Source organism: Triturus cristatus, chromosome 9 (assembly GCF_964204655.1).
Source record: "Triturus cristatus chromosome 9, aTriCri1.1, whole genome shotgun sequence".
Lineage (NCBI taxonomy): Eukaryota > Metazoa > Chordata > Amphibia > Caudata > Salamandridae > Triturus > Triturus cristatus.
In genome coordinates, this window is record NC_140592.1 from 588,606,652 (window position 1) to 588,621,666 (window position 15,015).

The 15,015-nt window shown below is 47.5% G+C and overlaps 1 protein-coding gene across 1 annotated transcript in view; it reads right to left on the reverse strand.

The window, feature by feature from the left end:
* SAE1 (SUMO1 activating enzyme subunit 1) overlaps positions 1-15,015 on the reverse strand; it is a 382,599-nt gene that overhangs the window by 149,046 nt on the left and 218,538 nt on the right. The window contains exon 6 of the mRNA XM_085625631.1: positions 4,935-5,040. Coding sequence (XP_085481757.1) covers positions 4,935-5,040 — 106 coding nt within the window. The remainder of the gene's footprint in view (positions 1-4,934; positions 5,041-15,015) is intronic.

Genomic DNA, 15,015 nt, shown 5'->3' on the forward strand with positions numbered 1-15,015 from the left:
CTCCCATCGTGTGAGGGGCCTAGACTTTCATCCACAGCAGCGACCACATCAAGACCGTTCAGTGAGAAGGTATGTCCATTGCTGAGACATCTTCTGCACTGAGGGTCACCTTTAATCTTAGTAAAGGTCTACATGTAATTGACTATATTTTAAATAGTGGGCGAGTTGGGCACTATTCTTTGGTTTTCTCTGCAGTCACCACTGGTGCCAGTAAATATCTGAGCATGAAAGAGCATTTATTTGGACTGAGATAGCAATGGATGCTGCACTGTGACTTGGACAAACATCTTGTCAATATTCACATTGGCAAAACTTCGTATTTAGAATCCAATCAATTTGTGTTTTGCAGTTTCTAAATACAATACAGCGCAAATCAGACTTGTAGATGCAGCACTTTAATCTCGAGAGAATATAGTTTGGTCTCAACAGAGTATAAACTTTTCTATGGACTTCTATTTTGTTGGGCAAGAGGTGAATGGGGAAAAGTGGTGGACATGTCATTACAAACAAAATGTATCAAAAGCAGTATCTGCTCGACAAAGCAGTACTTTCTCTTGCACATGAGGAAGTTCTCGAATCAATGGCAGTGAATTCAGTGATGTTAAACCTTCCACAACGTTTCAGAAGAGGGTGCACCCCAGGACCTTTCAGTCAGACTTTCAATCCTAGAGTGTCTCACAACTTCTCAGCATACCCATCAGAGGTGTTCACGTCTCACAGAAATGTTTGGTTTTCTAAATGAAGCACAATGACAAAAGCACAGTTCAGCTGGTGTTGTGCAGATATACTTCTATCTTCCTATAAGTAAGGACTGACTCTCGACCTGTCTGTCTAATGATTCTAGTGGCAGACACCAAGGCCAGTTGCTGATATAGAATCCAACTGCCCATGTTATGTTATCTTAACTTAGTATGGCGCAATGAATCATTCCCGGAGGAATATCTCAGCGCTTCAACTGAAGTAAAAGGCTAACGAAGGCTAACTTAAACAGCCACGTTTTTAGGACATTTTTAAAAAACGTTCCTAGCTCTGTACACAAACGAATTGGTAGGAGAATTTTAATCCAGCAAAAGGGGGCCAGGTAGGATTAAGACCTTCCACTAAATCTAGAGGTACGGATCCGTGGAATTGAAGCAGGGCTTTGTTGGTGGATCTCAGCAATCTGGTTGGGAGATAGTATCCGAGTCTATTTTGAAGGTAGGTTGGGGCAGTGCCACTCAAGGATTTATGAGTAGGACAGCACATCTTAAAGATGAGCCTTTTCCAAATAGGTAGCCAATGTAGAGTGTATAGCATTGGAGCAGAGGGAAAACCAGACAGAAGATTGCACACCAGTCTGGCTGCAGTATTCTGCACCACCTGCAGTTTAAACGGTAAGGTCTCATTGGCACCAACAAGTAGGGCATTTCTATAGTCGAGATGACTAGTGATTAAGGCTTGAAATAGGGTTTTCCTAGTGGTGAAGGGGATACAATGCAATAGTCGCATTGTAGCAAAACAGGTTCCACGTAAGGTTGAGACATGTTCTTTCATTGTTAGAGAAGTGTCCAGCTTGACTTACAGTTCTTTTTTTTTTAATAATCAAGTTTATTAGCATTTGAAAAACAAACAAACAAAAGAACAGCACACCGTTTGCATGGTAAATCAAATTCCATCTTCAACAGACAGTAAAAGCCAAAGCCATGATAGGAGTATTCAAGTAAGCCACCCCGGCTGAAAGGCAATACATTGGTGCATGAGAAACTCAGAGCAAAAAATGTAAAACATTAAGTTAAGCTACTAGCCTCATATCTTGTGGAACTTCCCAGGACATCCCTGGGCCTCAAAGAGAGGTTCCTCCTGGGCTGCGCACCAGTCCACCCCTCGGCGCCACTTTCGCAGGGTAGGGGGTTCGGCTTGAGCCGCAATATCTCGCTTGACAACCACAACCGTCCTGCCCAGAAAGTGTTTGTCGGCCCTAGAGCCGTCCAATCCATCAAACACCCCCAGGAGAAGGTGCAGGGGATCGTGGGGAACCTGCCAACCCAGCGTCTGCATAAGCTCAGATTCCACTCCCGACTAGAAAGGGGTAAGGCCCGGACACAACCAGACCATGTGGTAAAAACTCGGCCGGAGCGTGGCCACATCATGTGCAGTCCCGGGAGGGTCGCAATCCCGCCTTATGTAGGCGCACAGGAGTGAGGTAGACCATGTGAAGATAGTAAAGTTGAATAAGACGGAGTTTAGAAGAGGTTGTAAGGGTTTTAGGAGCCATAGGGTCGTCACGCCAGTCTGCTACTTCTAGGGGGCCCAACCATCCCTCCCAGCGGGTCCGCAGCGAGTCTAGGGTAGTGGGGCCATTGTTCACTAGGGAGCGGTATATCCATGACACCCCTCCTCTTCCCATCATAACCTGAGCTTCCAATGGGCTAAACTCGAGCAGCGACGTACCTGGTGGGATATGTACGGTGAGGGCGCATCAGAGTTGTAAATACTTATAAAATTGGGTGAAGGGAATGGCGCTGCTGTAGATCGGGAAAGGCCCTGACGTGATCCCCCACCCAGACATCCCCAAGGAACGAGATCCCGGTGTGATCCCACTGCCGAAAGCCTGAAAGGGTCGATGCCTCTCGCAGCCACGTACCATGCCATAGAGGTGTATGTTGAGTGAGTCACTTGTCCCAGTGTGTGTATCACAAAGCAGAGCGCCAGGCCACTAGGACAGCTCTGGTGATTGGTGGGATCGCCTGTGGTATGGGAGTCCCGTATAAGTAGGCTTGGATTTGCGGGAAGTCCATGGTTCTAAGTTCAGTCCGCTAGGCCAGGTCACACCACCTCCCAGTGAACCAATCATGGATGACGAGGAGTCTGGTAGCCAAGTAGTAGAGGTGGAGATTCCTCATACCCTTGCCTCCGTCTAAGGGCGGGATCCGGCAGCGGGCTAGGACAATACGCGGCCTCCCACCCCCCCACAGAAACCTTGTAATCACCCCATCAAAGTCTGGGAACCAACTACCCGGGAAATGAAAGGTGGTATTCTGAATGATGTATAGGAAGCGGGGGAGGATCATCATTTTAAGAAGTGCCCCTCTTCCAAGGGGGTTAAGTGGCAGGGTTTGCCAACGCTTAAGGTCATTTTTGGCTTTCGTGACCAGGGGGGTAATATTGAGCACCCATTCCAGCTCCGGGAGCAGAGTCACCCAGATCCCAAGGTCTTTTAACGATTGTCTCCTGATAGGGATATTAAACTGCCAATCAAAGCAAGCCCTTGAAAGATGGAGGGGGATCAGAGTGGACTTAGCCGGGTTGAGTCGCAAGCCTGAGACATTCTCGAAGACCCAGAGCACCTCCAGGCAGCGGGGACCGGAGCATTCCGGGTCAGCCAAGAAAAGCAGGACATCGTCTGCGAATAGGCCGATTTTGTCCACTTGGTGGGGGTCCCAGGACCAGCCCTGGATTTGGGAGTAATTACGTATGAGGCAGGCCAGAGGTTCCATCGCCAGCACAAATAAAAGGGGTGAGAGGGGGCACCCCTGACACGTGCCTCTCCGGATTTGAAATGCCTCTGAGAAGGTATTGTTGGTAAGGACCCTGGCTTTGGGGTTGGAATATAGGACATGGATGAGGCGTCGGAAATGGGGACCGAATCCCATTGTCGCAAGGACGTACTCCAGGTATTTCCAGTCAACCGTATCAAAGGCCTTCTCAAAATCTAGAAGTAGCAGTGCCAGGTAGGGTGTTAGGCTGTGGCGGTGAGCCAGGGCGAGATGGAGGCGCCGTATGCAGTGCCGAGTGCCGGCATGAAGCCACATTGGTTCGGGTGGACCCGTTTGTGCAAAAGGGGATGGCGACGTTGGGCTAAGGCAGTGGCAAAAATCTTCATTTCAGTGTTGATTAAAGAGATCGGACGGTAGTCCGCACAAGAGGAAGAAGGTGGCTGGGTCTTCGGGACTTCGAGGTTTTTAACTACTTGGTTTGGGGACAGTACAAGTCCCAGTTCGGATGGCCACCAATCCGACTTCCACAGATGTTGGGCTTTCCCGAATAGAAGTATTTTGGTCTTTTCTCCATTTAATTGCATGCAATTATTGGACATCCAGGAAGTTATTCAGAGAAGCGGACTTTCACACCTTCCAAATTGGGACAAAAGGAGATGACCAACTGGATATCATTGGCATAAGATATTGTCTCAAAACCACATGCCGTAACGATTTGTACCAGAGGGGCAATTTATACATGTTAAATAATGTGGAGCTTAGTATGGACCCCTGCAGTACCTCTTTTCCAACTGGCATGGTATGTGATTTATAGGGCTTCAGAGAGATGGTTTGTGAGAGATATTTCAAGACATCAACGAACCTTTGGAGAGCTTTGCTGTTGACCCCAATGTGGTGCAGCCTGCAAATTAAAATAACATGGGAGGCTGTATCGATGGGTGCTGCAGTCACTCTGAGCTCCTGTTACAACAACGCATGAGTGAGGCATGCACGTGCATCGTTCACCTTTTCACAAAGCATACACATGCCATGCCAGTGTGAAGGGAGGCCCGGACCTCTGTTCATGTGCCACATAACAACCCATGAGTCTCTAGGAGCAATATCATGAAGTCCACTGTCTCCTTGAGGTCAGAGACCCTTTTAATAACGTGACACCTCTGAGACTATAGACTATATACAAATATATCTGAGGACAACCATCCCTTTCACAATGAGAGGTCCAGGTGCATGGAGAGTTAGGATAATCGCAGTACAAAGAATGACAGAGTACGAGGTTTGGCACCAGTTTACTTAATTGCTTTTGCGGCGGTAATGTTTCTTCAGCCGTCTACAGATCTGAATCCACGTCACTATTGCTGGAAGTCAGGGTTTCAGTTAGTGGCCCACAGAAGACTTCAACCACAACACCTGATTTTACTGAAAATGGACTCTGTGCAGTGCTGACAGGATTGTTTTTACCTTGAAGCAGGAAGTAGTCGGCAGGAGTTCTCTTCAGAGACGCTTTCGCCTTGTCACTGCTCCAGTCAACCTCGAGAGCTTCTTTTAACTGGCAGAAAGTTACCGCCTGAAGAAAGACAAGCAAATTGCCCAGAGTCAACATTAACTAAAAGCATTGGAAGCATCGCAAAACGTGTAGTACACAGTTAATCTACAACGACTAGGAAAAAAACAAGCAACGGCCATGTTCTTCTCTATGAAAAGAATCCCAGAAGGGGCACTGAGAACCTCACATCCCACTTAAAAGTGACAGTGGGTGAACAGACACTACCATACTCGCTCAATTATGAACAGCAGCATGTATGATACTCCATAGATGTTATTCAAACCCCCCACCAACTCCTTCAACTTAAGTCAATCTTCTTTATAGAATGCTTTGTGTTTCTTGCCATAAAAGTTTTTTATTCGTCTATTTGCCAGGAACCTTTGATAAAGACCAACAAGACATCTTTCCACCTCATCTTATGGAGCCGAACCATGGTATGGCTATTTTGTTCTAACACAAAAATTTACCATAGTATTGTTATATTTAAGCAGAGAAGCAGTGACAATGGGACTCGCGCCACATGCATTTCCTATTACACGGACCTGGGAACAGGAGTCCGTATACGTCGTCAGCTATCTCTGGAACAGAGGACAGAATGCTCTTTTTAACAGCATTTGGTACATGTAAAAATGTGCTTCTTAAAGTTGAAAGCCATCATTCCAAGGCAACATGAAAGTTTCCTTTTCAGTTCATTTTCTCACTTCATGGTAGGAAGGGTAAAAATTGCTCTGGATTATTTTTAAGTGCAGATGGGCTTGTTCTAAAAGACAACAATGTTTAATCCTATAATATTTTACTGTAATTGCGTTAACCACATTTTAATTTGTTGCTTCATCTCTCCATTTCTCAGGACAGGGGGAAAACATTTTGTTTCTTTGGATCAAAACAAGGAATTACCCTTACTTCCAACCAAATTGAGGAAAAAAGACAATATAGAACAATCTGAAAAATACTTTCCTTTGAATTCTATCCACCACTCAAGTATTAAGCTGGTATTTTTTCTCACACATTCTTGTCAAGCACATCCGAGTTAGAGTGCGTCCATTCAAAACCAGCAGATTAAAATGTTCTTAGTTGCGACTAGAGCGCCTTCTCATTTTGTAGCGAAAATGTTAGTCAATCTTTGAAACACTGCAATGAGGTCTGACAACGAAAATGCTGCAGCTTTTCTGCAGAGGTTTTTGTAGTTTTCTCACTGAATCGCTTGTCTACTAGAAATGAGAACAGTTATTTGACAGCAGAGCAAGAAAGAACATTACACTGCTGCAGTTCATTATGATACTATCTACCACTAACTCATATCCTCTATTCGTAGAGCAGAACAAGTTTTACATTCTTTGGCCATCTTCAGCAGAAAACAAGCAGTTGCAAAGCCAACATGTCACGCCGTAAGGACCTCTTGACTTTGTCAATGGGCTTTAGTCATGTTGCACAGCACCCATGATACTGTGCAGCATGGCTAAAGAAGTTTTTAATTTTTTTTATGCGGACGGCCACATTATTTTGTAGTAACGAGCACCTCACGGGGACGTAAACAACACAGGAGGGGCAGAGAAGCACACAGTGAGACACAGTACCACAGAGACCGTAGCGCAGAAGCACACTGCGTGACAGAGCAACACAGAGCCGGGCAGAGAAGCGCATGACAGAAACACTGGAAAAAACTTACACTCTCGTAAAGTGCCTAACTAAAAATGAAAATGCAGCACCAAAAAACAAAAAACAACTGTGTCAGGACACAGTAATGCCTCCATGCTCCAGGTGAAGGACAAACTCACTGCAGACAAGTAAAGCCCACACAAGCAATCAAATAAGAAACAAACAAATGAGAGTAACAGGGCTTTAAGCTCACTGTAAGGTATCAAAATGTCTTGCAACAGACAACGTAGGAGAGACCTAAAAAGAGTACCCTGCCTTACCTTAACAGAACTACATAATTTTTTCTAGAGCGTTTTCCTCTTTTAATTTGATTTAACGTGTAATGACTATTTATTCAACACAGTGTAGTGATGCAGCTCCTCAAATAATCAAAGACCAAGCATTAAACATTGATGTAAAACAGGAGAAAGAGATATACCCACCCATCTAATGCACAATGTGAACACATGAAACCTAGGATCAAGCCAAGCTTCACTGCATGATCAAATAGTGAGAACCGGGCTCGAGTCTAGCCACCAGCTCAACATCCTATGATTCTCGGCAAATCACTTAGGGCCATATGTAGGAAACACTTTTGCGATCGCAAACACTGCGAATCGCAAGAATCTGTGTGTTTGCAATCGCAAAACTGACAGTACCTATGTAGGAAAGGTGTCCGCTGCATAAAATAGCGATTCGCTAATTTAGCGATTAGCAATTTTGCGTAAAGCAGATTCTGCGAATATTTTAGCATAATCGCAGTCTGCGTCCCAGTATTAGCGGAATTCGCTATTACCGACCTCGCAATTTGCGAATTCGCAAATTCAGATTTTCAAAAAAATCGCAAATAGCGATTCTTCAATAATCGCAGTTTAGCACTTCTCAATTACCACCAACTCTGAGCAGGTGGTAACCAAGTGCAACCTATTTAAACAGGCCCACAATGCCACAGGGACTTCCCACCATGGCTGGCCTGTACGAGATAGCCAGGAGGCTGCGAATCAGGGATGCCACGCAGAGAAGGAGACGCCAGGAAAGGATCTACAGAGCACGCATCACCCTCTTCCAACTGACCGATGAGGAGATCCATGTGAACTACAGGCTGCACCCAGACAGCATCCTGGATTTAATAGAGGAGCTGACACCCATACTTCAAAACCCCACACGCAGGGCACACTCCATTCCCACCCATGTTCAGGTGCTGTGCTCACTGCACCTCCTGGCATCAGGGAGTTTTCAGGGGGTCATTGCCACAGCAGGAGGTGTCTCGCAAAGTGCACCGTCGCGCTTCCTCCACGCTTTCCTGGATGCAATGGTACAGAGGCTGCATAACCACATACAATTTCCAAGCACACCACAGGCACTAGATCAGACCAAGCAGGAATTCTACCAAATTGCCCAATTCCGCCATGTCATTGGCTGCGTAGATGGGACCCATGTCGCAATCTCACCCCCATCACAGAATGAGTATGTATTTCGCAACAGAAAGTCATATCATTCCCTGAACGTCCAGGTAGTGTGCAATGCCCAACATATAATCACTGATATTGTGGCCAAATACACTGGAAGCACACACAACTCATTTATGTTTCGCCACTGTGCATTACATCGAAGACTCACAAATGGTGATTTTGGAGAGGGCTACCTGCTAGGTAAATGCATGCCAAACACACACAGCGGCAGTAGAGTGATGCAGTGGCAGGACAGTATTGAACATGAATCTGCTTATGCCCCGCAGGTGACAGTGCGTATGCTGTACGAGACTACATCCTCACACCGTAGCTGAATCCAGCAACTGCAGGTGAGAAGCGCTACAACAGCGCATACAGAGCCACACGCTGTGCCATTGAGAGGACCTTTGGAACCCTAAAGAGCCGTTTTCGATGCCTCCATAAGAGTGGAGGAGCGCTACAGTACAGCCCTGAGACATGTTGCAAAATTGTGGTTGCCTGTGCAATGCTACACAACATCCCTACCAAAAAAGGAACCCCAGTGGACCTGACAGACTCTGAATCATCAGATGAGGATGGACCAGCACCACATCGCAGTCCGGCAGGTGGTGCTGGTGCGGCTGCCGGACGCATGAGACGAGATGAGATCACACAAAACTACTTCTAAGTGAGTAATGAGGACACGATGCCACTGATTGGTTTCTTACAGAGATGTTTATTTCCTTATCTTCAGGAATGAAGGTATCTTACATTGTGACTTTATAGTCCCTGCATGCACATGTTTGTGTTACAGTGCAATAACTACCATCAGCCACTGAGTCATTATGGACTGTGTTGCGTCACACATGGCCATTAGTCCCTTGTGTGCCTTCACCACCTACGTGCACGGCCTGTTGAGCCTCGCTGTGTCTGCGCAGTGCCCTCCCTGGAGTCATCATCCACTCTGCCCTGGCGTGCACTCCGGCGTCTGTCCTGTGGAATTGGGGGAGTGATGCTGCTCCTGCTTCAGTGTCCATGGCACTAAGTATGCCTATGCCACCTGTGGCAGTTGCGCGCATCTGGTCCACCGCATGTGTAACCTGCACCAGGACACTGCCAACGTCCTGGCAGCAGTGGCCCATCTCGCGCTGCATGCTGACACATCTTCTGGCCAGCAGGGATGTGGCGGTTGACTGGCGGTTCACTGCCCTGGTGTATAGGTCCAGCCGTGTGTGTAGGCGATGTCTCTCCCGGCGCCGGGTTGCCCTGTCCCTCGCAATCTCCCTGCACAGTCCCTCCAATGCACCAGTAATGGCCATTACACCTGCGCGCAACTCGGTCATGTTGTGGTTATGTGCAGCCAGTTGCCGTTGGATTGACCGTATCCCCTTTACTTGAAGGCGCTGTTGCTTGAGCATGCTGCCCTCGAGGCCCAAGAACACCGTGTCCTCTTCACCAGTAGCAGTGCTGGTGGACGGCCGTGCCCTGCGTCTCATCCCTCTCCCTACTCTGGAGTGTTCAGGGGACTGTGTTTGGTGCTGTCCTGCACGCTGCCTGTGCACTGGCTGTTGCTCCTCTGCTGTGTCTGGTGCCTGTGCCTCCAACAGTGGTAGTGGTGTTACAATATTGCGGCGCCTGCATGGTGCTGTGTCTGCAGTTCTGGCTTCGCCCTGCTCCTCCTGGCCTGCCTCGTCCTCCATCTCAGCTGTTGCCTCGCATTCAGCCTCACTATCCTGTGTTGGTGGTGGTGCTGTGGATTGAATAGCACACATTAGTTCTGTGTCCTGTCTGGCATTTGTAATGCATTAGTTTTACACAATAAATTCACATGGGTACTATCTGTCTTTTTCACTATCTGCATGATGGAGTCCTCCCTATTCCACCTGGCTGTGTCTCACTGGCACAGTTATCAGTGCATGTGACTACGTCTCCCATAATGCATTTCTGGCTGTGCTGTTTGACATGTACTGGAGTTGCAGTCAGGTTGCGTTTTGGGGGTTGTGGGTGGGTTGGGGATGTATCAGGGGGTTTTGGCATGCATCTTACCTTGTCTGGTGTCTGTGTGTTCGGAGCTGTCCAGGTCAGCCACTCCACTCACACTCTCAGGCTGCAGTGTGCCCTCCACCAGCTCCTCCAGGGGCGTCGGTTCTGTTGCAGTGGAAGGCCCCCCACCGTTTTTTTTGGCCTCTGCAAGTCTTGTGGCCACCCTCTCCTTTGACCTCTGCCGCATGTCATACCACCTTTTTGTAGGTCCGACACTGCGGTGTGTGACACCAATGGCATTGACTCTCTCTTGGATGTCACTCCATATCTTGCGCTTTCTGGCCTCTGGAACTCGTAGGGAACTTTTCCCAAAAAGGAGATCATGGCTGGTGACAACCTCCTGTGTGAGGACCTCCAGCTCCCTGTCACTAAATTTATGTTTCCTCTTCCTTGGTGGTTCATCATGCTGCTTCTCAGGCCCCTGGGACTCCATTTGGCTTGTTTCCAAAAGCTGAGCAAAACTGTTCTCCTCTCCACACAGGCTCTCACACAGCTACTGGCTCAATCACAGCTGCTGGCAATCAGGTGCAGCATGGGCAGTCACACTTCCTGGGTGTGATGTCATCATTCTGCACCTGAATTGCAGATTCCCGGATTTGCGATTCCTTATTTGCGATTTCGCAATTAAGGAATCGCTATTTGGGTAATCTTAATTTAATTCTGCGATTTTTTGGTAATCGCTAATTAATTGCGAAAAAATACCTACATCGGAATTTGCGATTCTGAAATTGCGATTCGCCAAAAAAGCAATTTGAGAATCGCAAATTCGGTTCTACCTACATATGGCCCTTAATCTCCCTGTGTTTAAAAAAAAAATAAGATGACCTTGTGTAATGTAACTGGTGCTCATGTAAAGAGCTCCAAAACCTTCGAGTAGAATTTGCACTATTTAAAAATGCAAACATTATTTTATAAAATAGGCAAATACCATATTTCACTGTGCTTCCTATTCCCATAGAATCTCATAAGAGAATATCTCGAAATACATCAGCACAAGATGTGTGCTATATAAAAACCTATTTTGTATTTGCTTTAATAGACTTTGATGTTGTTCCAACTATAACAACCACCTAGGCTACATATACGGTATTTAGCATAGTCACCTGAACGGAGAATGAGGAGGGCGATGAATGTTTCTAAGTTCACCTTCAAATTTTCACTTCCAATAAATGCAATCAATACAGTGACACACACTAGTGTACTAGAGTGAAACGCTTATGCATGTTAAAGAAATACACTTTTTGATTTTTGAAGAATCTTAAACAACATTTTATATGACGTTTATTGCACAAATTACATGCCTAAAATGTTGATGCACAGCTCCCTTATCCCCAGATGGGTGGGTACCTTGTCTTGTAGATAAGACAACTTCAGGGCATCACAAAAGGTGACATGCGCTGCAGGCCTTTCCCGTAGTACCAGCCATTACCAGGAACTCGACAAAGAAAAGTAAGTACCCTTTTATCTTGAGTGCAAGCAACAATTATTTTGTGATGACAGTCCCCACCCTGCATGGAGGAAGCGAAGGCTATGCTAGCGATGCTGCTGGCGCACACACGCACAAGTGACAGGAACGTACGTACTACAGTGTTCACACGCAAGCAGTTAAGTAAGTTTATAATTCTATGTCAGGACTGGAGGCGAGGATTATGCCTCTTTCTTCACAAGGTATTCTTCACAGCTGAACTACGCTTGCGCTGCTGCTAGCGACTGACTTTAACTATTCCTGTTTTGTATTTGATTTGGTGCTTCATTTATTCCCCCTGATTTTAACTGTGTTTAGGCTGGGATCAGGTTGGTAACTTCCCCCCCCCCTTACCGAACGTAAAACTGTTCATATCACCGCCGTTTTGGTGGGTCCGGGTCACGGGGATTCCCCGGGGTGGACGCCATTTTGGTTTGGGCAGTGTATTTTCTGGCGGGCGCCATTTTGAGCGCTACTGCGCTCGGTTAGCCTCGCGGGACGCCTACTTAAAGCAGTTTTCTCCCGCGCAGCGGGACGCCGTCACTTAGCCGGAGTCGTGCCTGAGTCCTGCCTGTCTGCGCCCGTCCGCGCTAGGGACGTGCGGGACGCGGCAGGTGGGTGTGCCTGTATTTTTAGCTAGGGTGGAAAGATGATTACGTATTCTAATGAGACGTTACGGTCCATTGGATTGACCACCACTAAATGTAATCAGGTAAATATCCACCCTTTAAGTGGCCCTTATTGCTGTGCTTGTAAAGGTTGGGCTTTGGCCCCTCCCGCTCCTATCCGCCAGAAGCCTGCTGCTGTTACTTCTCCGAGTTCGAGTTTGACGAACGCCCTGCGGATATTTAGCCTGAATGTTAGGTCATTGGTACTACACCATCAAGATATCCTGGACCTCATGCATGATGAGACCCCGGATATTCTCGCCATCACTGAAACTTGGCTGCAGGAGGATGATGCAGCTATTATTAATCTTGCCTTTCCCCCGGAATATTCCATTTTTACCCTTAATCGCCCCACTAGAGGGGGGGGGGTATTGCACTTGCGGTGAAATCCAATCTCTCCTGCATTTGGAATGTCCTACATATTGCTGGGTGTGAGAGCGCCTCTTTCAAGATCGGGATTAGCCCCCAGTATTCGATCTCGGGATGGTGGTCTATCGCCCCCCAGGCAATGATGTTGCATTTAGAGAGGCTTTCCCTGACGCTGTCAGCACTCTGGCAATTGGTTGTGCCAACTTTTCTATATTGGGAGATTTGAATCTCCATTTTGATAATCAGAGTGCCCCGGCTGTATGTAACTTTCTTGCGGATCTTGAGGCCCTTCAGTTGTTCCAAAAAGTCTCTCAACCCACCCATATAGGAGGGCATATATTGGACCCTTTTTTTACAAATTTAACGGAAGCTTCAATTCTTTCCGCTTCACCCCTTGGATGGACGGACCATTTTCTAGTGGATATTCGGGTTCTGTCACCTGGAATTATTCCAATTCCCTCAGCCCGATTAATCCCTCGAAGACACTGGAGTAAGCTTAGGTTAGAGGATTTTCATCTTGCTCTGACTACTAATCCGCTTGAACACTTGGATGATGTTGAATCGGGCTATGACCAGTTCTGTAATTGGAATACCAGGGCGCTTGACTCCTTGATTCCCATTTTGACTAGTAAAATTAGTCCCAGAAAGTCTAACCCCTGGTATGACAGTGCACTACGTGCACTGAAAGGGAACTGTAGGCGTGCCGAGAGAGAATGGCGGAGATCTTATGACATGGCTAAGAAAGCGTTGTATCTGGCCTCAATTAAGACCCATCATCGTGCCATATGTAGAGCTCGTGCGACGTTCTACTCTCTGGAATTCCGTAGCAGCCCAAATCCATCTAAAACTATTTTCAAAGCTCTCAAGGATCTGCTGTCTAAGCGCATTACCTCTCCAGTTATGGCCTCTACCTCGCACTGTGAAGCCTTAGCATCTTTCTTTTTGGAGAAAGTGCAGGGCATCTATCGTGCTTTTCCTGGTACGGGACCCTCCCCGAAGGCTTTGGTGGTTGTCCCTGCCTTTCCTATGCTGGATTCTCTTCCGCAGCTTCTACCTGAGGCTTTTGACATACTGGCCCAGAAGGTTAAATCTGGCTCACCTTTGGATCCGGTTTGTCCTGCTCTGTTTAGGAACCAGTCTTTTGTGGGACGCCCTACAGTTTGCTCCCTGATTAACATCTCGCTGGCTACGGGCACGGTCCCAGTCAAATGGAAGCGTGCAGTGGTTTCTCCTATTCTGAAGAAGCCAAGTTTGGACGCTTTAAGACCGGAAAACTACCAGCCCATCTCTTTGCTCCATTGGGCAGCCAAGCTGATGGAAGCTCATGTCAATCAGGCTCTCACCGACCATCTCACCCGAGCTAACATTCTGGATGACACCCAGAATGGGTTCCGGGCGGGGCATAGCACGGAGACTGCCCTTCTCGCCATGGTTGAACATCTGCGCTCGGTGCTGGATCTGGGACAGACGGCGGCGCTAGTATTGTTAGATCTGAGCGCCGCCTTTGATACTGTCTTGCACCATATCCTTCTGCACCGTTTGGAGGAGATTGGCGTTATGGGGTCGGCCCTACAGTGGTTCCGTTCCTTTCTCGACGATCGGTCTTTTTGCGTTGCTACACCTCCATATCGGTCCAAATTCCATCCTCTGGACCTGGGGGTGCCGCAGGGATCCTCGCTGAGTCCCACCTTATTCAATCTCTACGTTAGACCGCTGGCTGATGTCGTCAAACAATGGGGCATGTATATGGTCTCATATGCTGACGACACTCAGCTGGCGGTTACTATCAGTGGGGATGCCGATGTGGACGCCCCCAAGTTCCAGAATGGGCTGAGGGAGGTGGCTAGCTGGATGACTGCCAACTGCCTCCAGCTTAACGCTAAGAAGACCGAGGTTATGATCGTCGGGAAGGGAAGGGATCTCTGGGGGGACAGATGGTGGCCGCCGGAACTTGGTGTGGCTCCAACTCCGGTCATGGAGTTGAGAAACCTGGGAGTGTGGTTGGACTCTACTCTCAGTTTTGTTGGGCACACCAAGAAAACCGCAGCATGCTGTTTTGGAGTCCTTCGGGGCTTAAGACCGGTCCTTAAGTTTTTTGACCCCCCTACCAGGCAGATGGTGGTCCAGGCAACAGTTTTATCTCGCCTGGACTATGCCAGCTCGCTTCTGATAGGGAGTAATCAGGCAGAAATTGTTCGCCTTCAACGCGTTCAAAATGCCGCTGCAAGAGCCATTGTCGGCTTGCCTAGGTCATGCTCGGTTTCAAGTACTCTTCGAGCATTACATTGGCTGCCGATTAAGTCGAGAATTCATTTTAAAGTTTTATGTCTGGCTTTTAAAATTTTGAAAGGATCTGCTCCCCAGATCCTTTCGAATCTCTTGT